The 25,001-nt window shown below is 39.6% G+C and overlaps 5 protein-coding genes and 1 non-coding gene across 14 annotated transcripts; 3 read left to right on the top strand and 3 right to left on the bottom strand.

Moving 5' to 3' along the window:
* Nucleotides 1-188: 188 nt before the first annotated feature.
* On the bottom strand, nt 189-11,826 carry LOC108606461. 5 transcript variants are annotated; one of them, XM_017996582.1, is made up of 6 exons: nt 11,817-11,826; nt 9,682-9,684; nt 4,837-5,303; nt 3,744-3,913; nt 2,972-3,164; nt 189-2,341 (listed from the first exon to the last, which is right to left on the bottom strand). In XM_017996582.1, the coding sequence occupies exons 3-6, from the start codon at nt 4,915-4,917 to the stop codon at nt 950-952; spliced, it is 1,836 nt and encodes a 611-aa protein (XP_017852071.1). In that variant the 5' UTR covers nt 4,918-5,303; nt 9,682-9,684; nt 11,817-11,826; the 3' UTR covers nt 189-949. The 5 variants fall into 5 exon arrangements, with proteins under 5 accessions (XP_017852071.1, XP_017852067.1, XP_017852068.1 ...); XM_017996578.2 differs by lacking the exons at nt 9,682-9,684; nt 11,817-11,826 and adding an exon at nt 6,097-6,220 and having other exon boundaries at nt 4,837-5,455; XM_017996579.2 differs by lacking the exons at nt 9,682-9,684; nt 11,817-11,826 and adding an exon at nt 5,741-5,958 and having other exon boundaries at nt 4,837-5,455.
* On the top strand, nt 4,608-4,679 carry Trnad-guc. Its single transcript has one exon. It is a non-coding gene; the product is annotated as a tRNA-Asp (tRNA).
* On the bottom strand, nt 6,670-8,033 carry LOC108605371 (vitellogenin-1). Its single transcript, XM_017995040.1, has 2 exons — nt 7,826-8,033; nt 6,670-7,754 (listed from the first exon to the last, which is right to left on the bottom strand). Exons 1-2 carry the CDS (start codon nt 8,031-8,033, stop codon nt 6,670-6,672), a joined length of 1,293 nt encoding a protein of 430 aa, XP_017850529.1.
* On the top strand, nt 9,397-10,812 carry LOC108605372 (vitellogenin-2). Its single transcript, XM_017995041.1, has 2 exons — nt 9,397-9,688; nt 9,749-10,812. The coding sequence occupies exons 1-2, from the start codon at nt 9,451-9,453 to the stop codon at nt 10,810-10,812; spliced, it is 1,302 nt and encodes a 433-aa protein (XP_017850530.1). The 5' UTR covers nt 9,397-9,450.
* Nucleotides 11,827-12,047: 221 nt separating the features above from the next.
* LOC108606459 (stromal interaction molecule homolog) lies at nt 12,048-21,343 on the bottom strand. Of its 3 annotated transcripts, none has more exons than XM_017996575.2 (11): nt 21,254-21,343; nt 18,229-18,740; nt 17,978-18,141; nt 17,435-17,667; nt 17,260-17,375; nt 16,931-17,103; nt 16,282-16,870; nt 16,168-16,215; nt 13,200-13,449; nt 12,974-13,141; nt 12,048-12,137 (listed from the first exon to the last, which is right to left on the bottom strand). In XM_017996575.2, exons 2-11 carry the CDS (start codon nt 18,593-18,595, stop codon nt 12,116-12,118), a joined length of 2,130 nt encoding a protein of 709 aa, XP_017852064.1. In that variant the 5' UTR covers nt 18,596-18,740; nt 21,254-21,343; the 3' UTR covers nt 12,048-12,115. The 3 variants fall into 3 exon arrangements, with proteins under 3 accessions (XP_017852064.1, XP_017852065.1, XP_017852066.1); XM_017996576.1 differs by lacking the exon at nt 21,254-21,343 and adding an exon at nt 19,728-19,793; XM_017996577.2 differs by lacking the exons at nt 12,048-12,137; nt 12,974-13,141; nt 13,200-13,449 and adding an exon at nt 15,834-16,105 and having other exon boundaries at nt 21,254-21,340.
* A 213-nt stretch (nt 21,344-21,556) lies between these two features.
* Nucleotides 21,557-24,932, top strand: LOC108605575 (WD repeat-containing protein 6). 3 transcript variants are annotated; one of them, XM_017995346.2, is made up of 3 exons: nt 21,557-21,817; nt 21,884-22,200; nt 22,268-22,315. In XM_017995346.2, exons 1-3 carry the CDS (start codon nt 21,754-21,756, stop codon nt 22,289-22,291), a joined length of 405 nt encoding a protein of 134 aa, XP_017850835.1. In that variant the 5' UTR covers nt 21,557-21,753; the 3' UTR covers nt 22,292-22,315. The 3 variants fall into 3 exon arrangements, with proteins under 3 accessions (XP_017850835.1, XP_017850834.1, XP_033150207.1); XM_017995345.1 differs by adding an exon at nt 22,652-24,932 and having other exon boundaries at nt 21,562-21,817; nt 21,884-22,582; XM_033294316.1 differs by lacking the exon at nt 21,557-21,817 and adding an exon at nt 22,652-24,932 and having other exon boundaries at nt 22,143-22,200; nt 22,268-22,582.
* Nucleotides 24,933-25,001: the final 69 nt, after the last annotated feature.

Genomic DNA, 25,001 nt, shown 5'->3' with positions numbered 1-25,001 from the left:
ATACATACATGTATACACTTTATGTACATGTGTCTGCAATGTCGATTAATCTTGTAATTAACTTATTAATAAGCTTCTCCTTTTGCTAAATATTGCCCTTTATTCTTTTTGGATTGTATCTGCGTGTTGTTTTTATTATAATTTCTTTTTTGTTTGTTGTGTTGCTATCTCTGTCTGGGTCATGCTTATTAAATTTAATATTTCGTTTTTGCTATATCTGTATATACTTTTTTGTTTTATTTTAAGTCGAAAGGCACTGCTGCATTCTAACGCTTTCCTTTTGTTTGCTTCATTTATTTAATGCTCTCTCAATTTTTATTGATTTTTGTTCAAGTCTCATATAGATTTTGTTGTTGTTATTATTCCTGAATGCCTAAACAGTTTTTCTAATATTCCTGCGGAAGAATAAACCCAATGTAAACTATTTATCTAAGCTCTCTACTTGGATTGGTTTGTTATTATTTTTGTTTTCAAGAAGCACATGTATTTGGTTTGTGTCTTAGCTAAGTTTTTTTTATTTAAAAAAAAGTGTTGTCTGCCGTGTGTTTTTATAACTTTATGGCTTGCTTGTTTTTAATTTTAATTGTGTTTCATTTTTGTTTTTGTTTGTAGGAACACGATCGATCATTTGCAGTGTGTGAAGCCCAACATTTAATGCATTAACACATATTTGTTTTCAATTTGTGCATTTGTTTTTTTTATCACTATAACCAAAAAATACCAAAAACAAATATCTGGGGAAGCAGCTCTTGGGAAAATACCCTGTTAATTTGCTAATTGACTTGGGTATTTTTTTTTTGAAATACTGAAACGGTTCCAAAACAGAATGAAAATCCGCATAAGTAATTAATTTGAAATTTTGGTATTTCTGGTAAGCATTTTGACTACTACAAAAACATTTCTCGTTCGCAGCTTACAACTAAGGCTGACCCTAACCCAGCTGCCGGCATTATTCCAGCTGCTCACCCTCCGGGCCGGACTCATCGATGGCATCCTCGTCATGCTCATTCAGCAGCGGACTATCATCGCCCAGGCGATTGGGCGGCAAGCTGCTGCCGGGCGTCGTCGGAGCCGAGCGTGAGATCCAGCCCTTGCGTGCGACGCGGCCACGGTTCACAAAGAAGCTGGCGCCGCTGACGACGCTGCTGACGGGACTCTTGAGCACACAGCGCTGGGCAGCGGGTGTGGCCAACGCTGCCATCGGTATATAGAGCGCCTTGTTGGGCGGCTTAGGCGGCGCATAAAACTTTTTGCTTTTGCTGCCCGCGGCGGCGGCGGCTGCAGCTGCAGCTGCAAAGCTGGAAGCGGAAGTGGAAGCGGAGGTGGAGGATGCAGATTGCTGCTGTTGCTGCTGCTGTGGCATTGGCGTGGACAGCGTGTGTTGCAGTCGAGGCTTGGCGCCACCGTTAAGCAGCAGCTGCTCATAGCTAACTCCCGCCTGGAGCTGACGTATCTGGTCGAGAATCTCGCGCACCTCGCCTGTCGGACTGGTGGCCTGTGGCGGCGAACCTGGCGTGCCAACGTTCGCAAGGCTGCTGACGCCGCTTACCGTGCTGGCGCTGTTGGGCGCAGGAGCCACTGCCACGCCCACACCCGCCGTGGCAGCCAGCTGGCAGCAGTTCTCCAGGCTATGCAGCGGATTGGGCTGTATGCTGCCATGACTATAGATCACAGGCTGCGTCTGTAGGCTGCACAGCGAGGCCGCCTGACTTGCCCCATCGACTGCTGCGGCGCCGGCACCAACGCCAACTCCAGTGCCACCGCCAGCGCCAGCGCCACTGAGTCCTGCCACACAGCTGTTGTTCACAAATATATCACTGAGGCTGCTGCTGCTGTTGCCCATATAGCGGAAGTGCTGATCGCTTTGCGACTGCAGGAAAGCGCCGCCTCCTCCACCCGCTTCCATCGAATCAGCCGGCGAGCAGTGGCCGCTGTGCGAGGCGTGCAGCCGCGTGCTGTAATGGGGCGTGGCGCTGCCTGGGGCAATGGCGTAGTGCGCCTGCAGCGCCTGACGCGGCTGGTACTCCGTCTCGACCAGCTGAGAGGCGGACCGTGGCAGTCCGTGGTATTGAGTGGCGCCCAGCTGAAGCGTGTGCATGCCCAGCTCTGGGCTGGCGGCACGCGAATAAGGCGGCGGCACCAGTGTATTCGCCTCATTGGCATGACATATGAAGCTGGAGCTGAGCGAGTCCACTGTGCTGGCCGCGCTCAAGGAGCCAGCCGGACGCACTATATAGTTCCGGAAGTACTGCACCATGAGGTAGCTCGAGCCGGCGTTACCCTTTCCATTGTCGCTGTTGCAGCTGAAGACAAGCGGATAGAGATCCGGTTTGGAGGTGACCTGATGAAAATATCAATACATCAATAAAAGTTTGGCAATATATAATCGTAATCAAATCAAATATTATATAAGTATCTAAAAATTACGACTCAGCAAACAAAGTATTTGAATAAATGTTATATTTAATTTTAAATCAAATCAAATATGAGCAACTAATCTAATCTATAGCCTACATATGTTTTCGAGTTTCTTGTATAAAAAAAGTTGCGTATTTAGTCTGAGTTGTTTTATAAATTTTATAAGTTAAGATATTCGAATAATATCGTTTAATATTTCTATTTCTATAAGTAACTACAATAGAATTTTGATATTTTATATTGCTTTAATATATTATACATAATTAAAGTTGATATTTATTTATAGAAAGTAAGCTTCAAGAATATCCCAATAATAAAATATTCAATTTACTTTAGAGTTTGGTAAATGTTAGTTCTAAATTAAGAACTTGGCTTACTATCAAATGTGATGAGATGAGGGAAAAACAATTTCCAAATGAGTGCGACTACAGCTTATAGATTATTCCTATGAGGCTTAACTAAATTTAAATTGCCTATGAAAAATGCGAATCTCGAATATAAGAAAATTACCTCTTACTTAGTTTATGACTTATTAATTTTTAGAGCTTTTTACCTCAGTGTATGGCGGCGGCGGATGATGAAACGAATTGCAGCGACTGTATTGAGGCGGCGCATAGCACGATCCGGCGGAATCTCCCTCGGATTGGGTGTGATGCTCATTAAAGCCCCAGCCGCAAAGTGTGCGTCGCTTTTTCCACAGCGAGTAGGCGCAAAGTATGGCCAAGATGACAGCAACAACCACGCACCTGAGCGAAAGAGAGAGAGAGAGAAAGCGGGCATTGATTAGTCGCAAGTTAAGAGTGTCTTGAGCTCCAAGCTTACTGCTCCGTTTGCAGTTGGCGCGACTGTATGAAGAAGCCCATGGTCAGGTCAGGACGCGGCCTGCTGCTTTGCTCGTAAGCGAATGCAAACTAAATGGGCTCTGGGCACACGCTTGGCTTTTGGGTGACTCGAGATTTGATTATGTGACTGACTGTGTATGGCGGTTGCCGATAGGCGAAGGGGAAGAGGGGGTGAGAGGCCAATCGGTTGCCCCCGTCTAGTGTCTCATTAGTTGGCAATGCCATTTGGCGCTCTCTGTCTCGTCTGGGGACCCCAGAGTGCACTTGCATAAGGTCTCAGTCTCGACTTGACTTGACTTGACTTGACGCAATCCAGTCGGGGGTTGCTGCCAAGCATTAGGGGATGGCGCGGGGGGCAACATGTATGCTGCCAATAATAATACTCTTGCTCATGCCACTCACACAAACACACACACACACACACACACACACACACAATGTCAATCAACCTTGAACGACCAAAGCAACGGTCGAGCAACTTACCAGAAGAACCAGTGACTAATGAAGAACAGGTTGAGCACATGCTCCGACGACGGCGGCGGCGGCGGCACTAGCTGTCGTGGTCCACCCTGGTACGGCGGACAGCAGCCTTGGGTGCAGCATTCACGTGGCAGCGAACAGATGTTGCCGCCCTCGCAGAAGCGCGCCATCACCTGTAAAACAAAAAGTACGTAGCAATTAGCTTTCTATCAATATCAATGTCTTGCCCTACATATACATTTACATGTGCGTCTGTCTGTCTCTGTCTGTGTGTGTGTGCGTGTGCGTGTGAGTCGGGGCCAAGCAGCGAGGGGGCCAAATTGGAATGTCATTGTCAATAGCGCAACGCCAATGGCAAACAGAAACAACAACAAAACAAAAACGGCAAAAACAATCGGCAAAATAAATGTCAAACAAAGAAAAAGCTACAAATTATGCAAATGCAAGACTAAAGTTGTTCCTTAGCATAGCAAATCATAAAAATAAAAAGTACATATATTGAAACCAATTTGCAAAGCATATGCAATTGAAAAGAAAAATGTGTCGTATTGTATAATAAAAGAAATAGCAAGCTTAAGTAGCTTAAGGGTATAACAAGAGGTTAATGCATATATACATATATATAAACTTTAATAAAAGCAATGGCTATGTGCATTTGCTTGACTATAAATATATTCTGTATAAGATTAGGATCACAAAATATTTTGAGCAATCGGAATAAAATTATAATCAGTTGCTCCCTATTAAATAAATAAATTAAATAACATTTAATCTGCTGCATTGCGTGATATATGAAATCTATTTATAGCCTCTGGCTAGCGATCTGTTGCTTTTAAATTTCATAATATTGCACCTTGCGCTCAACAGTCCTCGATAGTATAGTGGTTAGTATCCCCGCCTGTCACGCGGGAGACCGGGGTTCAATTCCCCGTCGGGGAGTGCTGTCAATTGCTTTTTTTATTATTAATTTTTTAATCAAATTGCATGCGTGCACACCAAAATACGTGTTTCTAGTTATAGTGCTTGCTCTTGGTCCCACATTTATTATTTATATGTATGTATATTTAAATATTGGTTTTGGTTTTCTAGTGCTTACATGAAGGGGTAACGGCAACAGGAGCAGCAGCAACAGCACGGGTTGGAGCAGCGGCAGCATTATCGAAGAATGTAGCCACATGGTTACTGGCTGGCTTTGTTGTTCAACTGGCGCCAAATGTCGTCGGTTATTTTTTTGGGGGATGCCAGGAATGGGGGTTGATTTGCTAACCCCAGGGGTTGCTGCTTGGGCGTTTGGATGGTCGAGTGTGTTGCAGCCTCCGTTCTTGTTGTTGTTGTTGTTGTCGTTTGTGATGTGATTTGTCCTTTGGCTTAGCTTTGTTTTATTTTTATTATGCTTTTTTTCTTTCTGTTTTTTTGCTGTTTCTGTGTGTATTTTTGCTGCTGGTTGGCTTGTGCTACTTTCTAGCCTTGCTGCTGCTGTTGCTGCCTCACTTTGAGCACACACACATGCACACACTCACACACACTCACACACACGCACACGGACAGGATGCACGCTAGGCGCTACATGGCAGTACGTTTTGTTTTGTCCTTGACAGACAATGCAATTTTTCGCTGCATACTTTTAAGCGTCGTTTTCCAGTTGTTATCGCACACACATACACTCTCTTTCTTTCTCGCTGTCTGTCTCTGCCTTTATCTTTGCTGCTGTTCACCTACATTAATTATTATTGAATTGAATGCTTTATTGCAACTTTATCTCACATTTATTTACATGCATACATATGTATGCTTGTATGTGTGTGTATATGCAAATATATGACAGCATACACACACACACACACACACACACAGACGCAAACAATGGCAAGCAGCAAGTACATATGTATGTATGTGTTGCTTGTTATTGTTGTTGTTCTTGCTAATTGTGTACAAGTTTTTTATGTGAGTTTAGTTGCTGCTTTTTTATTATTATTTTTATTAGCTAAGCAAACACATACACGCTCAAATAACAACTAACATAATAGCAAAGCAAATGTTGTTGTTATTCCTTTGTTTGCTGCGTATGACGCCACTTCATGGTGTTGTACTTTTATTGAAAAACATGGATACTTTTAAATAAATGCAGGATGAAATAAAAAAAATCTTTATTGTTGCCCGCGCCTTGCGCTCAAAGCATACACAAGCACTAGCACTATAAAGCGGATGGCAAGTCACGGATACGAATGCGAATACGGATACGGCCAGCGTGTTATTTGCAAGTGCGCAAAGTTCGTTGTCGAATTTGAAATCCAAATGGAACAAAAACACACACACACACACACACACCCATACACATACATATATATGTACATACACTTTTAGAATTAAAATCAGTTTTTCACTCGTGTGCGTCTCTTTCCCTCGCACACACACGCGTACCCATACATATGAACGTACACACACAGCCGAATAGCAACAACTGAAAATAACTGCAAATTTTGGATATCGCCAAGGGACTGCCAATGGTTGCAGCGAGGAACCCCGCCTGTCTACCAGCTAAGCGCTAGCAGCCCTAACAGCTGTTCGAAAGCTTGGCTTGACGAGCTTCAGTAGCTTTTTAAAATTCAACAGTCCATAAAGGACAAGGGCTGTCGACAAGCTATCGATAGTAAGCGCATGCGATATTTGGTATTCGGCATTTCACAATACTAGCCGAATTGCAATCGATTGCAATCGATGGGTGCAAAGCTCGGCTGTAAATTGAATTGTAACTGTAAAATTTTTTCTATATACGTTTGCGCTCTCTATCAAAAAGAGTTTGTTCGTTTATTTGCATGAATTTTAATGAAATTAGTTGGTAAGTGCCAATTGCTGATACTTATAAGCTATGTATGCGTTTGAGTCTGTCCATTGAGGCAGTGCCCAGTCTAGGTTTATGGAGTTGAGCTTATTGGAAGCTCTTCTCGTTTTGCCAGACGGTGTGCATGCCGTGGTAGCTGCTCTGCTTCTGGGCAGGGGCGTTGCGACCGAAGGGGCTCTTGGGGTTGACCTGGAGCATGTAGTCGCCCTCAATGTCGTAGGCGGCATCGATGCCCATGTAGGCGCGCTTGCCGAAGCCATCGTTCTCCTTGTACTGCTTCAGCGAGTTGGCGGGTACGGCGGGGAAGGCGCGCTCATTGCCTGGGCGGACAGACTCGGCGAAGTAGCGGGTGGCACGCATGGTAGCCTCCACAACATTGTCAGCGCCGGGAACACCGGTCGAGGGGCCATTGGGGTAGAAGTCAACATCGCCGCTGCGGATGGGGGTGCCCATGCCGTAGACTGAGGTGTGGATAACATCAACGAACTCGGCATCGCCGCGGGCCAGGCCGATCAGAGTGTTGCGGTACTTGGCGATGATGCTGCTGGGGTCCAAGCCGGTAACGCGACGCAGCTTGTGTCCGGTAAGGCGGGTGAACTCATTGGCGGCAGCGCCGGCAACATGGGCACCAACATTCTGGCCGATCATGTGGATGGTCTCATAGGGCAGTCTCAGTTCGCTGGTCAGCTGAGCGATCCACTTGCCGATCTTGTTGCCGGTCTTCTCAATGTCGAGCATGGCGTAGCGCTTGAAGGTGGTCAGCTGGGAGCCCAAATCGATGACGATGATGTCGCCGGTGTTGGTGTTGGCATTCTTGGCCAGCTCATTGTAGTCCTCCTCGCTGGAGCTGCGCTGGTTCTTGTTCTTGGTCTCATCATCTAAATCGTTGGTGTACTTCTGGGCCTGCTGCTGCTGAGCCTGCAGGTTGTAACGCTGCATGTAGGCGGCGACAAGCTTGCGGTTGGCCTTCTTGACGGTCTCAACGGTGTTGGGCAGACCGGTCACAATAACGGTCACCTCATCCTCGCCGAAGTTCTGCTGCTGCTTCAGACGCTGGATCATCTCGTTGAAGGGGGCAACAATCTTCTCACCGTTGGGCTGGGGCCAGTACACCTGAATGTTGCTGGGCACATAGTTGGGCTCCACATCGTGGTTGATCTGCGACAAGTGGTCTGCAAAGCAAAATGCGCCACAAGTTAAACTCACACCTAATGTCACGATCTGTGGACTGCGCTATACTTACACACTTGCTGCAAAAGCTCGGCGCCCTTCTGGAGAGGCATGCTCTCCAAACGGTCCAGCGTCAGCTCATCAACAGCGGGAATAGCCTCCAGTTCGCGGGGCGTCAGCCACTCCATTGGCTTCAACGACTGGTTGGCGGTGCTTGTGGGCGAGGCCATTGCAGCCATCGCCAAGCAGGCGACCACGCTGAGCACTCTCAGGGGATTCATTTTGTGTTATTGGTAGACCGGTCACAACAAGGACTTCAACTAACTGCGGCGAAGCTGTAAGTTGAACTGCCCTCCACTAGCTCCAAGCTCACTTTTTATACCATTCTCAAGCTCATGAATTTTATTTTTTCAAAACATTTTTGCACCGTCAAGCGTCTTGCACACTTGCTGGCATTTTCCGCAGACGTTTGCAGTTCGTTTAGTTGCATATAGAAATATATAGCGAATGTATAAATTATATATAGAAATTGAATTAGCCTAATCAAAGTGTTTAAAGTGCGCTGCAACAAAATTGGAAAACTCTTGATAAGCTATGACTGTGTAAATTAATCAATCTTCGGCCTGTCATTATAATCTCTGACGATAATGATCAATCAATGAACTTGGCTTAAGTTTAGCTAATTAATGTCAACCATACAAACTTGCAGATTTTACTTTTAAAATAAATTTTAAGTATAAGTATAGTATAAAAGTTTGTTGTATGTTTGTATATGCAGAATATGTAGAATAAGGATAGATATAGCTTAAAGCTGCATTAGATAAAAATATGTAAATAAGTTAAATTTAAGAATAAAATTTAATTGCGATGCACTAAGTTGATATTTAAAAGCAATGCGTTCTAGCCTAATATAAATAACAGAATGCAATTTAGTTATGCACAACAAATCTTTAAATTTGAATACACTAAATTCAATTTGGTTAAAGCCCTGCTCCTTGCCTTCTAGAATACTTAAGTCTCTATATAAGTATATGTTAATTTCTGTAATTCATAATGAACTTTTTTTTATTCAACAGCGTACAAAATATGCATATTTACACTAAATTTAATTATAAGCCTAAGCGTTGTTCAAATATTAAAAAAAAAAAGCTGTTGACTTGGCAATTTCCATCACATTGATCACATGAATTACTCGTGATATATATCATGTTCTTTCTTTTTTTTTTTTGTTCTGCAGACATCGAATGCGTGAGAAAAAATAATGCGATTGGGAAAAGTTAAGAAAGTTCTAGCAGAGCAGCAGAAAAATTGATTATGGAGCAGGTAATCTATAAAAATAACTGATGATGATTTCTCAACGCGTGAGACAGTTCAATGGACTGATTATGTAAGCAGAGGTTACACGAGCTGGGGAGCTCAGGTATATGCACTGGGAACGGAACAAAGTTGCCAAATTGGCAAACACTGTTTGCTGATTAGGAATAAACTGAACTGATAATGCGAAAATGCAGCGTTCGATTTGAATGATCAGCAATTGGCAAAAAGCGTTTAACGGAAAATGAAAAAAAAAATGAAAAACTGCTGAGCTGGAGCTGGAAGCTCACTGAGTTGCACTATAAAATGCCCGAGGGCCGAGTGTGGATTATGCAGTTCAGTTTGGTACTCTGTGTCGACAATTAGCTCTGATCTGAAACAAGAATGAATCCACTGCGTATGCTCTGCGTTGTGGCGTGCCTGCTGGGCGCCACACTGGCGACTCCCAACGGCGGCGCCAACGTCCACAAGCACCACTTCAACTCGGTGGCCAGCAACGGCAATCCCAGCAACTGGGTGAGCCCCAACGAGATTGAGCAGCTGCCTATGCTTAAGGATGTGACGCTGCGTCGCCTCGAGGACATGACCAGTGATGAGGGCGCTACCCTTTTGGACAGACTATGTAAGTTTCCAGCACTCTAATCAACTAGCAGCTGTGCTAATAATTTGTTCTTGTTGGCAGACCACTTGGGCCAGTTCAACCGCGTGTTCCAGCCTTCATACACCCCAGAGCCCAGCCAGGTGCAGGGTTACATTGTGGGCGAGCGTGGCCAGAAGATCGAGTTCAATTTGGACAACTTTGTGCAGACTGTGAAGCGTCAGCCCAACTTTGGCAACGATGAGGTCACCATTTTCATCCAAGGTCTGCCCCAGAGCTGGACCCAAGTGCAGAAGGCCAACCACAAGTTGGTTGATGCCTATGTCCAGCGTTACAACCTCCAGCCCTATCCCGGCCAGCAGTCCGACAGCAGCGAGGAGCAGACCCCCAAGCGTCGCCAGCAGAACCAGCAGCAGGACGATACCAAGACCGGTGATCTGGTCGTGATCAAGCTGGGCGATCTCATCCAGGACTTCGAGCAGTATGTTACATTGAATGTGGAGCGCATTGGTGAAATCATTGGCAACCGTCTGGTGCAGCTGACCAACGAGGTCAATGTGCCACAGGAGATCATCCATTTGATTGGTCAGGGTCCCGCTGCTCATGTTGCCGGCATTGCTGGTCGCCAGTTCACCCGCCAAACCGGACACAAGCTGCGCCGCATCACCGGTCTGGATGCCCCCAAACTGTACGCCAAGCCCGAGAGCCGTCTGACCGGTCTGGCCCGCGGCGATGCTGACTTCGTTGATGCCATCCACACCTCTGCCTACGGCATGGGCACCCAGGCTCGCCTTGGCGATGTTGACTTCTACCCCAACGGACCCTCGACCGGTGTGCCCGGCGCTGACAACGTTGTGGAGGCTTCTCTGCGCGCTACCCGCTACTACGCCGAGTCTGTGCGTCCAGGTAATGAGCGCAACTTCCCCGCCGTCGCCGCCAGCTCCTACGAGGAGTACAAGCAGAACAAGGGCTATGGCAAGCGCGCCTACATGGGCTTCGCTACCAACTATGACATCCGCGGCGACTACATGCTCCAGGTCAACTCCAAGAGCCCCTTCGGCCGCAACACACCCGCCCAGGTCCAGCGCGGCTTCCACGCTGTCCATGAGCCATGGAACAACCAGCACCAGCAGAAGAACTTTGCTTAAGCTCAACACGTAGCATGATGACCCAATCACCACCTCAACCGCTAACAACAATAACAACAAGAACGAGCAAATACATTTCCTTTTACATTGACTAACTAACATATTTTACGCTTAGTTTTCAAATACAAATTGCGCATTTTTTACAACATTAAAATTGTTAAAAACTTTAACATATTCAGCCTCAAGTCTTTACAAAACAGTTAAGCTCCACAGAAATTCAAAATCGAACAGAGCCCAACATTTAATCACGGAATGGATCACTTTCGAAAGAATAATATCTCTAAAATGTTGCCAATGTAAGCAGTAAAAAGTTTTAGTAAGAACATTAATCCTAATCCGCAGAAGATGGCTGCCAAAAATAGAGATAGAGAGAGAAAGCAGCGATTATCATCGCTCGCAATTGAAGAAGCAAACAGCATTCGTTGGAATGCACTCTCAGTGCACTCTCTCTATCTTTCTGCTAAGATGACAGTGTGCGCTTATTTGAAATCTCTCTCTAAAAGCCAGAGTTGAAATTTTCGAAGCTCCTACTTTAATTGCTGAAGACACCAAACAAACGGCTGAAGCTGCTCGCTAAGTATACCAAAGTTAAAGTTTTTCGATTTCAAATTGAGTTCTTGCATTCAACATGAATTTACTTCCTTATATAAACGCAATTTTGTCAAGTTTTATTATTTATTGGCATAGTTACAAAAATATTTATTTAATTTACAGATTTCTTCTTTGCAAACTCTTTATATTCTAGAATTATATTCCAAATGATCCAGCTGACGACTGAAGCACTGATACCCTGCATCGCTGGGTGTGATTTGATTGGACAGCAGTTTGCATCGCGTGTTAGCTGATGTTACACACTAACAATAACATTTAACATAAATATTTAGCTAACATTTAAATAGGTTATATTATATGGGTTACAGGCTAGCTCCGTTGAGCCAAGCAGCAGCAGATTGGTGTACAGCTGAAGAAAGCAAATAAGCAATCTGAGCTTAAGCCCTTTGCACTCGGAGAGCGAGACAAGGATAATTAGAAAGGATAGGATGATCAGCCTCATACATAATGCTTTTGTTTTTGCTAAATGGTGAATGAAACAAATTTGCATTTTTACACTTAGTTTTTAATATTATTCAATTTAACTGTCAGTTTTATATTCATTATTCATTGAACTGAAGTTCAATTTGGTTCTTGGCAGTGGCTATATGCTAAAAAAGTTAAAATTATTATCCAGAGTAAAAAAAAATAAATTCAATTGTCCTTAGATTTATAGTTTTTTTTGATTTATTATTTATTTCCAAGAAGTTTATTAGTGTTTCTGCCTTTGAGATCTGAAATTGTAGTTAAAAAAAATTACAAAAAATATTGTAAATTTTGATTGAAGCTTTATGTAATTTTCTCGTTTATGTTCTGACATCCAGATCGCATACAATTTCTCATACATTTCATGTTTTTAAAGTTACGTTTATAACAAGCATTCTTAATTTGGTTCAACATCTTACATTATTATTGTATATGGATGGGTATCAGCAACAAGATTATATTAAAAATTACAAGTTAGTTGACAGATTTGTTTCTTTTTAATTTTATTCTTAAAAACGAGCAATATTTTAAGCTTATACATATTTTTATTCTGATTTCAGCTTTTTAATAAACAAAAAGCCATCTATGTTCCTTTGGGACAACAATATCTTAAATAAGCTGTAGATAAATTTTTGTAATTATGTACATATGCATATTTATAGAAGTTTTTAATCTTCTTCTTTCATTGAAACCAATGTTCACCATTTTAACAATATTTCTTTTTAAAATTTGCATTTTACATATGAAAATTAGAATAGTTTTCTGAGTTATAGATCACATTTTCATATTGATTTAGTTGCGCATTTAATATAATATAAATTTACTTATTTATTATGTCGATACAACAGTTTAACCAGGAGTTGGCAAGAAAGTCAGTCGATAATTAATATGTCTTATAAAGTCTTATGTTCAATTGTAGAATCAATTGTATTCAATTTGTAGCATCAAATTAATGAAATAGGGGCCGAGCTGACTTTTTTGGCAACCCAATAAATTGTATTTCGTATTTATACACTGGAGTCAAAACATGTCAGAAACGCACCTCTAAGAGCACCCGGGAGTTTATAAGGTTACATATACGAACCTCTCAGTCGATTTTCGGGGTGGACGTTGCGGGGCATTTCCAATACTTGGAGTACATGAGACTACGCCCTCTGACGAATGTGTGGATGATGTGGACGATAGGCGCTTTTTGGTCCGGGGTGGTACATATGGATAAGTGCTTTCATTGCTCTTAGCCCCATGGGCTATGCTGAGATTAACAAAAGAAACAATAATTATTAGCAATTGATGGATGCAAATAAATTTACCTGTTGGCTCGAGAGAAATCCGCTGGCGTCGCAACATGTCCCAGCAATGCAGCACTTTTGGTTCTAGGCATACCATTGGCCTGCCCAATGATTAAATCAATTTCCTCTATTTTAGTAGCGTGGACGTGATCCAGGGCAATGTTGCTTTGACCGAATTGCACCGAGAGATTGTCAGTGCCTTCGTCGCTGCAGGAGCTGTCCTCGGGCAGAAAGCTGTTTTGAGCTATGAGACGACTATTGTCGATTGCACCTACAAGTAATAGACTTTGTTCAATATAATAGTTCAGTATTGGGTTTGAAAAATGAAAGAGAAAAAATTATTGTTGTTTAACATATGTCTATGAAAATGGAAATGTTTATGAAAGCCAATTGCGGGAAATTCTGTATTGTTTGCTAACTAAAATTAATTTCTACGAAATAACATAGCTTAAATATAATGGAAAATATTAGCACAAATAATAAAATTAAAGCTGTTTTTTTTATTTATTCCTCTAACTAAAATTTACAAAACTTTTACAACTAAAACAAAAAGCAATAACTTTATGTTTTGTGGCTAACTGAGAGTCACTGTTGTGTCGTTGTCGTTGCTGTCGTTTGCTGTCATATTTAAAAGTCCCCAACTGCCTCTCGTTCCACGGGGGAACACTACGGATTACCTGATGGCAAGCAGATCCTTATGATCTGGACTCGGTTGCAGTTGCTTCTAGCTGGCTGAGCTTTTGTTGAGATGAAGTAGCACAAAACTCCTTGGCTAAAGCTGAGTTCACAAACTACAATAGCTATTGCTATATCATTGCACAATAGATAGATAGATATAAAGAACAACTCACCTTGCCACAGCGCCGAGAATATCTGCAATCCCAGAGCGAGCTCTTCAGCTGCGAGGTCTCTGAGAACAAAGTTAGTTAAGGACAAAAGTCTCACAATAAAATAATTCATGCCCATGCGCACACCGAAACTTACATGACTTATGCCCACATAGCTCTGACTGCATCACAGTCGCCTCTTTGAGCCCTTGATCCAGTCTGTCTATCTGTCCGCAAATGAAAGTGGCCGCTTTTTTTACTACTACAGAAGTAACCAAGAAGCAACCGCTGCAAGTTCGCTTTCAACCTATTGCGGTTAACGCCACCATTTAGACCTATTAGACCTTGTAAAAAGTCATTTAAGTCAGGTTATGCTATTCAAATGTGAATATTGAATATAAATAGCAGATTCGCTGACGAAACAGCCATTCGAGAATCGGGAACCGCAAAATTAATGAAAATCTTGCAATCATAAGCAAAAGCTCAAGTGACTGCTGTAAATTACAGCCTGTAATATTGTATTTTGCGAAAATAAAAAGTAATACAATTGATTTGTGTACTTTTGTTCATTGTTTTTATTATTAGTATGAATAAACCAACTTAGATTAAATTAAAGTGTATAAATATATAGATAAGAGATAAGAACATAAACTACTTTTAATACTAAACAAAAAAAAAATGGAAAAGAAATCAGCCACTGGCTGCTTAAAGTATTTACGCGAAATTAAAAAGAATTTAATTGAAATATACTCGTATACTCATTTCGTTTTGAAAATGGAAAACTGCACCTAGAAGCACAATATTTCTTCAATTGTTTTTTGCTAGAAACAACGACTTTAATACAATTTTATAAATACAATAATCACTTCGCCCGAAACCTTTATTTTTCAACTACCACAGGAGTATTCGAAATCTTTGAAACATAATACATCAACAACAATGACAAAGGCAACATAATTTCGAGAATAAGCTGAAGTGGACACAAATAAAATAGAATATGCTTAGAAATTAATACAGCAAGGGGGCAAACGAATTATTTTAGTCTAAATATTTGCAGAAAAACAAAAATAAAATAGGAACAATTAAAAGGAACCGAATGTGAGATTACAAAGATAGGAAGCAAAATGAAGTGCATTAGATTCCAATATAAAATACATGGAAGAGACAACAAGATATAAAGCCAATTTGAAAAACACAAATCGAACATAAGATATTACATATTATGAAATGATATTTAGGACGAAATTTGTTTAAGTACACACAAAAATGTAAATGTGTTTGCCACATTTATGAGAGGATAAGAGAGATAGATGTAGATTGGCTAGATAATAATATATGGAAGAAACCAATATTCTAAAAAAAAACATATAGATGAGCTAATTCAGCAACCGTTCGAATAAGAAAGTCGGAATATCACAAACCACACCTGACCTGACGAATTCGACACAAATATATATTAAGTTTTTCATAGATAATACGTATGAAGAAAAAATTGTGCTTTAGGAAACGAATCTTAGCTGCATAAATATTTCTTAAAAAAATATATTGAGAATGTAATATAAAAGGCTTGTATTGATTGATTTATATATATATATATATATTTATGCTAAAATTTTATTAACTTGCTTTTTCGTTTAAAACCTTGTATAACGGTATAGGAATATATATATATGTATATCAAAAATGGGTTAGTAAAAAAAAATATACCTCCAAAAGCCCATAGCTTACATATTTAAATATTGCTTAACTATTTTATTATTGCTTTACAGCCTTACTGATTTATTTATAAATATTTTAAGTTACTCGTTTCTCATTATTAAATAATTAAGCATTTTATATAATTTTTTCATGCATGAATAAAAGACACTTTCTTAATGCATCATTAACTAAGTTTTTCGAAAGAACATGATCATATATTGCTATTTTTCTCACAAGTACCGTTTGGAACGGTTTGTTTTTATGTTTTTTGTTTTCTGGTTTTGCTTCTAGTTTTAGACAAGCAGCTAGTAAATTTTCGTGTACATGATTCAAAGAAATAAATTTACATATTTGTATATGGTTCACTTAAATGGATTTGTCCAGTGGAAGAAGATTTACCTTCTAAATGCGGGCATGTGGTTATTCCGTGGCAAGCAGTGAAAAATTCTCAAAATTCAGCTTACCTTGTAGTGACTCATCGTCCAGATCATCAGTGCTATTTGTGATCCGTGCTGTAATTACAATACACATTAGCTACAGATATTTGCAATTCTATTAAAGTATAGCCTGCTAGTTACCTCTGGAGCCCTTAGTAGAACTACCCGAGCTGCTGCCAATGTTGCCATTACGATTATAAAGCACATTTTCCAAGTAAGACAAGCCATTATTGTTGACAATATTAATGCCTAAGCACGATTCAATCTGTTTCCAGCGATGCAGACGCTCCTGCAGCTCATTAGTGACTTCGCCCAGCGAGTTACGCGCCTCCACTATTGAGCGATCCACGTCATCAATGCTCTTGCCATGCGTTGATACAAACGCTCCCACCAGACTTGAACGCTTCTTGCGCAACTTTTCGCATGCCTCTCGCGCTGATTGCAGCTGCTTCTCCGCGGACACACGCTTCTTTTGATGATTCTTACTTTCCAGCTCATAGGTGTACTGCAGCCAGGACTGCAGCTGCTGTGGCGGCGCCCAGCAGTTATCAACCAGCTCGAACTCCGCACGTGATAGCTCACTACGCAACATTTCGATTTCTTTCTTCAGCTGCTGCACCTCCAAATCGGAACTGGACGAGCTAAGCGATGGCACTTCTTTCAAACGACGCTCCAGATCCAATTTCTCAGTAGCCACATTCTCCTGTTCCATGCGTGCCAGCTCAAGCTCCTATTTTAAAGACACATTTATGAATATATATTCATTTAGACTTGAGTGTTCTTAAGCAACCTTTTGCATTTCCTGTAGACTTTGCTCCGCGCGCTGTAGTCCTTCCATATCCTGTGCCATGCGCCTCAAGTGCCGCTTGGCATTCTTATTCTGTTGATAGGCATACCAACAGCCGATAATTGCGCTTAGTAACAGTGTTACCAGAATATAATCCTTCCAGCGAGTTCCAGTTTCTGTGAATTTACATTGATTGTGTTAAATGACGACAAAGCTTTAGATTCAACCTTTACATTCACAATATGCTTGGCAAATAATAATTTACTATCATTACATATCAAATATAATTTCTGAAACTTTTTTAATTTTGTTAATGTTTGCATTGTACTTACCTCTTGGTGGACCGAAAAGTACAACGTCCATTGCCTTTAGTGATATTTTTTGTTTATGTATTGGATCCTTAATGCCAAGCACATTGCTTACATAGTGTAAATTATTAACAGCCAACCTATAGCAATGAATAATGCTTATTAACAAATTCGTTCCTTTAATTAGTTAGTTAGTTACCTAGGCAATGCAGCACCAGTTACTTTGTGTAACCTGAAGAGATCCACATATTGTGGAAGTTGAACAGACTGAGCCAGCCAGTCAGTGGTTTGCTCAATGGTCCAGTTGTGTACTTCTGATCGGAGCCAAGCATTCCAAAGTTCTTTCACTGATATATGCATGTCATCGTTGAAATGGAATGCCTTCTGACGCTTCTCATAACCAGAATCATACTTCAGTTCCTCGCGCAGAAACTAAATGAATACAAAAATAGATACATATATTTCAGTAATATAGGTTTATAAGAATTTATATAAGTTATAATTAAATGCTAGTAGATTAAGAGAATTTTGTACTCATGGTTAAGCGATCCAGGGCACATCGTATTAAATGAATTCAACACATTTTAAGATTTCTAACATTTATTAATGACTGTTGTAATTTAAAGAGGCTTAGTTGATAAGCGCTTTGTCTAAAAAGCTTAACAACTTTATAACTATTGTCAGATGTTAAGAATTTGGAAACAGTAGGAAAATAGACGAGACGAGATAAGCATTTACATACGTCATCCGATTCGCTCAAATCGATATTTCCGTTATCATCATCATCTAGTTGGCGATGCAAGCTAGCAATTGCTTCCATGCCAAATCGATCCTGCACACTACCGCTATAACAATCCAGATCATCGGCACTACAGGCTCCATCCGCTGAGCCACTATTGACAGTGCCTGCAGAACAAGTATATGAAAATATTAATAACTAAATAAATTGAATACACTTAACATAATACTACAAAGTAGTCTCATGCAACTTACTGAATTCATTGCTAACCGCCAGAGACATCGCCTCACTTAGCAAGTTGTATGAACTTTTTGGTCTTTGTGGTTCTAGATTTGTACCACTACTGTCCCCACTTCCACCAGTTTGCACTTGGGTAGATATTGCTTGTGATCCTTGTACAACTATCGATGCTGCTGTTGATATTGGTGTGGCATGGTCTTCTTTATTTGTAGAGTGTACCGGATTGATTTGTTGCTCCGAATTTCTCTTATATAGATTTCGCGTATGTTCAGCTTCTGAATTAACGCTTTTAGCACTGTTTTCGGCCAATTGACAATTAGTTAAGGACATTGTTGACAATAGAACGAGCAGCATACAGTTCCAAAGACACTTTTTGGCCATGTTGAAACACAAAAACTTTCCTTAACTCAGTATCACAAAACTTAAAATATTTTTATTTACAACTATGTTTTATTTTTTGTAACTTTTGTTGCTTCTGAGCTTGTGCAAACTTATGTTTCGTTAATATCCGTGCCAAACAATAATCCTGTAAATAAAATGTAATAAACTGTTGAGCAATTTGTTTTTAAGTGTATATGAATGATCTCTACTTTACATAGGCATACATAAAAGATTCTTTTACCGATTTTAGTAAAAGCTGCATAAAATTTGAGCTTACCAGATCATTTTTTTTTATATTTGTTTTCATGCCAAAATTTTTTTACTAAAAAATAATGAGTCCCAATTCATTAATTTTGGATTAAAGTATCATGAGTTAAGTGTCAGTGCAAATATAAACAATATTTAGAAATGTAGCTTATCTAATAGCTATGCAGGCTTATTCAATAAACATTGGCACCATGCAATTATAAATTGCACAACTAGTTTGTGAAGGATCCAATAGACAATGCGAACAGTGAGGGAAGGCGTATTCGTATGCTATAAAGGATAAACCATAACAAATGTCGCGAGACGAAAGGACACGTGTCACTGTTGAATGGAATTTTCAGGAACAGTTTCATTCTAAGCATTCAGGCGTGGACAGCAGAATGAAAACGGCAGTTCAAATTGGATATTTGTTTAGGAATTGCAAGAGCACAGGTAAACGCAAACCGTAGTCTACAAAAAGGCGAATAAACCAAACCGGGTATGGTGAACTCTTCCGAATCGTTGGTGAATAGGGGAGTATCGATACCAGTTGCACATCGCATGTACAATTATTCGATAAAATGCAACGTATCCTTCAAAAAACACTGAAGGATTTGCCAGTTATAAAACTATTTAAATAATTAAATCAATTGATGATATATGATAGTCAACTAAAAAGTAAATTACCACACGTTTAATCAATTGAATTGAAAAAATAAAATATGGGAGGAAATTTCGAACTAGTGAAAATTAGAATTATGAAATATGTTAATGCGAAAAATTCGACTATCAAATTTATTTAGTTATGGCTTTAGCATTAGGACAGCTTGTGCTTTGGTTGTGGTATATAACTAGTAATTGATGGTTGTAGTAATTAAATGCTCACTTTAAATGTGTTCAGAACCAAACGTTAATATTATTTCCGTAAAAAGTCCTATTACGGTTTTAGTTTCCGAATACGTTTTGGACTTGCATTGGACTATGTGTTTGTTCGTTTGCTCAACAGCTGATATTTGTTGTCTTTGTTTTAGTATGTAGTTATGAACACTTAGTCGATATACTAAAACATCTCTAATATCGAATAAACACAATCGTAAAGCAGTTCTCTTTTGTTATTTTGCCACCACTGGTTTGGATTTCAAAGGAATAGTACAACTTAATAAACAACACAGCATTGTGGCAAAATATTAGTAAGGGTAGAAAAACAATAGTTAGTCTATAAGTTCCAATTGTTAAATAGACTGTCGCACCGATACGTATATAATGGCACCAATATCTACTCATAATTTCTTACCGTTCCTTTTGCCTTTTATCAATTTTTTAATATCATTCAAAGCTATCATTTATTAATGTTTATATCATACGATAAGACTTACTACCAAGCCCAAATGACGGAAATTTGAATAGATAGGCTGCATTTACTGATTTGCGTGGATTTCATGCTAAGGTCGTTTGTTCGTTATTGAAATACTCTAATTGAAAGGTCATAACAGGCAAATTGGATTCAAAACAAAAGCTGTCAACTTTCTCTATTAAAGCAATTGCATTTTATAATGGTTCCATGCTCATAAAATAAAAATGTAACAATTTAACATGATAGTTCATTATCTTTTTATATGAGAATTAACTTTGTTTACTTCAGAAATATTTATATTTCTTTATTATGTTGGGTTTGTACAATTATTTATCACTTAACCGCTTTTATGGCAATTGCGGTTAAAGTAAACACATTTATACGGCAAGTGCCACACTCCTATATACAATGCATACATGAACAAGTGACACATATGTATGTATGTACATGCATATGTATGCTTGTAAGATTTTTCACATACATATGTATATATATGTATGAACTGCCATATATAGAATTTAATCAATCATATAAACAAATTTCATTTAATTCTTTTGTAAGTACGTAAATACACTTGCGATAATGTAAATCTATATCACTTAAGTTCACTTGCTATTGTATTTATGTATGTACAAACTCATGAAACAAATTATACCTACGCAGGTACATACATATGTACGTGCATATGTATGTACATATACATATGTGTAAATATTTATACAGCACGTGAACATCCGAATTATTCGACAAAGACTTACGTATATTTGCAATGTTTTTTTAAGAATCTACGTTAACGCCTTTGAAACTCATGAATAAATCAAATTGCTTAAGCAAAATACATTACAGTGACATGTATATATGAACATATACATACATACGCATGTATTGTGGCTTTATGGTAGTTATTCTTATATAGCAGTATATGGTTTGACTTGCACACGCTATAAATTATCGTTTTTTGCTGGGATACTCTTATAATTATAGGTAACACAAATTGTTAATATTGCAATAAAATAATAAAATAACAATCAGCACTTTATGTACTAATGCATACATACGTATTAAAAACAAAAAAAACCAAAATTGTATAAGAGTTGATTTTCGATTACGGTAGCGGTGCTAGACATCTTAGTGAATCGACTTTTACTGGTGATTCAAGTTGTTGGTAAAGATAGCTGTGCAATATGTATAGAATATTGTTTAAGGAACGTCGGAATTGATATCAATTTGGATTTATTGAATGTTAATCGATAATGGTTTGCAATCCATAATAATTATTATGGAATGTTTACATATCAACTCAAATATTTACGATACATATTAAAATAGAGTATTTGTACAATCAAATCAAATTTTAAGTACTAAATATGAACGCAATTAAGTTGGGCTCGTTATGAACAGGGGCGAAATATCGATTAGAAAAATATCGATAGTGCCATTTTTATATTCACGCGCCACATCACTAATCAATTGATCATGCTCTAAGCACAACAAGTTAATAGAAAGAGCGCCAATTTATTATTATTTATTTTAGTCGAGTGTAAATAATATATGTATAATGGATCAAAATTTGTTTACCGATTCATTGGCACTCCATGTTTCTGAGACCTCAACACTATACGGTGTGTGTTTAATATGATAATCTCCATATTTTGTTTCAACTAACAAACACATGTATTTATGAGCAGCTGTTGGTAATCAAGCCTTTGCCAGCGATAGAAAATCAATAGTAAAATTGCCCCGAGGAGGCCGCCACAAAAAAGTGCATGGATTTGAACTTAGCCAACAAGTTGTGTTGGTTTATGGCGAAAATGAGTTCTCTCTCTTCACATATAAGTCGAAGTCGGAGTCGGATAACTTTCAAATGTTATACGAAGGAGAGACTAAAGATTGGATTGGCACGGCTAAATTTCTACCAGATGAAGAAGGCTGTCAGTTTATACTACATATGGCTCATAGTGCAATGTTGCGCATACAATTCGTGCAAAATACAGAATTGAAATATGTATGTATTATAATGGAGTTGGCACATTCTACCGACTTTTCCTTGTTGTATCATACCTGGGTGCAAGGTACACGCTATAATGATCTTTTAATTATGAGCGGCAATGGATTTGGTGAAATTCTGATTTGGCAACCAAAAGATCCTATTATTCTTGATCCAACTAGACTTTTGAAGTGCTATCGACTTAACTTGCGTGTCAAAGCCCATAATGGTGTCATCTTTTCCATAAACTATAAAATGAGTGCTAATCTCTTGGTAACCACATCTGATGACCGATCATTAAAGTTTTGGAAGCTTGACACTAAGCCCTTGTCGGTGAAGCCCATCTTAAGCTGCTTTGGACATACGGCACGTGTTTACTGTGCAATGATTGTAGATTATGGTAAGTTTTATTTATTGATTTGGCGCTTACATTTTTTGTGTAATCCTTATCTATATTGACATTTTGCAGAAGACCAAATGCTAATCATTAGCGGTGGCGAGGACTCATTTATATGCATTTGGAACCCCGAAGGTAAATTATTATTGAAACACCGTTTACAGTTTGGAGCACCAATATGGAAACTTGGATTCGATGCAGTCAACTCAATGATCTACTGCACAGGCGCTACAGGAAATATATTGGGCATAAATATACAAACGATATTTAAACAAGAGCAGCTGCATATATCACAGCTAAGCTCAACTGAATACATGCGCAAAGTTAAATATATTACCAAATCTGTAGCGATTGGTTTAAGCAACAAGAACTCTTTGTATCACATAAATGTAAACACAGAGTCAGCAATTTGGAAATTAGTTTCCGAGTTTCCAGCTTATAAGTGTAGTGTGTTGGAAGTTTTCGATGGCATGATTGCCACTTGTGGGGCCGAACGCGTTACCTTGCTGAGATTTAATGCTGACACTGGAAGTTTTGTAAAAGTCTATGATGGTGGCATTATGGAAAGCATTGTGCGTTCTTTTCATTTTCTAAACAAAGAGCTTTATCTAATATCAGATGAGCAGGGAAATTGCTTGCTGCTTAAAGGTGACGAATTACAAGTTGTGGGCAGGTTTAATAATGCTGCTGGTAGAGATGAAAGCTGTATAACAGCTGCAGTGCTTATATTACCCCAATGTATATTGCTTAGCCGACGTAATGGGAATCTCATGCTCTACACTCAAGAGCCAGACGCAACGGAATTTGTGATGAGAGACAAAATCAGACACTTGCATGGATATATGGGTTCGACTGTATTGCAATTGCTTAGAATCCATGGAGAACATGCTCACATCTTGAGCGCTGGACATGGCCCAGCTTTGATATACTTGCGTATAAATTTAAATGATTATCAATTGAGTGTCTTGCGACGTGAGTATGTGCCATTGGCCTGGGTGGAAGCCGCGCCCACTTCAGATATTTTAATAGGCTTCAATGACAATCACATTGTGGCATGGTCACGTCAGCATGGTGTGATTTTGCAGCTAAAATGTGGCGGTGGCCATCGTTGCTGGGACTTTGAGCTAACTAATGAAGCGCTTGATATAATATTTGTGCAAAAGAAGGAAGTGATTTTTTATCGCGAGCAACTTTACCCCGAAAGCAAACGCAGCCTATTGCCACGCAATAGTTGGCATACAAAGAGCTGCAACACTATGCAGCTGTTGCTGCCCAAAGCAGCAAATGGAAAGAAATATTTGCTTTCGGCTGGCGAAGATAATATTATCCAGATCAATCTAGTTATTGATGATTCGCTGTTCCCGCGCCTGGAACTGCATACACACTTGTCGAATGTTAAGTATTTGGCAGCAATTGCTGTCTTAGGAACTCCGGGATCTTGGCTTATCTTCTCTGTTGGAGGACGCGCGCAGCTGTGCATCAATGAATTTGATAGTGTCACTGGCAGCGTCACAGAGCTGGGCTCACACACGCTGCTTTCAATAACACCAAATAACAATGCACGTCTCATGTCCATTGTTGTGCTTAGACAAGAAAATACAAATGGTTTCTCATTATATGTAGCTAGCTCTGATGGCAGAGTACTCTTGTACACATGGCAATTGGCAAAGGCAGCTATGCTCAATTTCATACGGCTCATAGATGTAAAGCGTTGTCCACTGCAGCTCAAATGCTTGCCAGAGTTAGATCTAATGATTGTGGCAACAACAAGTGGTGAGCTTTATGGCTATAATCATACTCTTGACTTGCAGAAGTTCAAGCTTCAGTTGCATTCAGGCGGCATAAATGTCCTGGATGCATTTGTTGAGCAGCAGCACACTTTGCATATTGTAACAGGCGGCGATGATGAGAACGTTAAGCATACTACGATAAAACTGAATGATTTGCAATTAGAAGAAACCATTGAGCACGCCAAGCTACATAATGCACAGGTTAATGCTTTAACTATACAGTCGGAATCAGCAGGTTTATTTGTCTATACATGCGGCGTGGATAAACAAATATACAAGATTCATTTAAGCACTCAGCAACGGACTCATTTGGGCTACACTTGCATAGCCGACACTAAGGGCATGCTGCTGCATGAAAATGAGTGTTTATTTGTTTATGGCTCTGGCTTACAAGCAATTAAGCTAGTAGAATATTAAGCTATTCGAGTAATAGCAACTGTTACATGTTTATGTAGAAGCTAAGCTTACTTTACTTTTAAATGACAATTAAAGCTTGCATTTTTTTTACGTAGTTTAAGCCCACTGTTAGTTAAATGCTGTTACTGTTTCACAATTCATAATAAAAGCCAAAAAATATGTAATTTTATACATAGTTTTTTATTTATGTTGCATAGTGTAATTATAATTTTAAA

Source organism: Drosophila busckii, chromosome X (genome assembly GCF_011750605.1).
Source record: "Drosophila busckii strain San Diego stock center, stock number 13000-0081.31 chromosome X, ASM1175060v1, whole genome shotgun sequence".
NCBI classification, from domain to species: domain Eukaryota; kingdom Metazoa; phylum Arthropoda; class Insecta; order Diptera; family Drosophilidae; genus Drosophila; species Drosophila busckii.
Note: the sequence above shows the minus strand (reverse complement) of the source record. Positions and strands in the feature narration are given on the sequence as shown.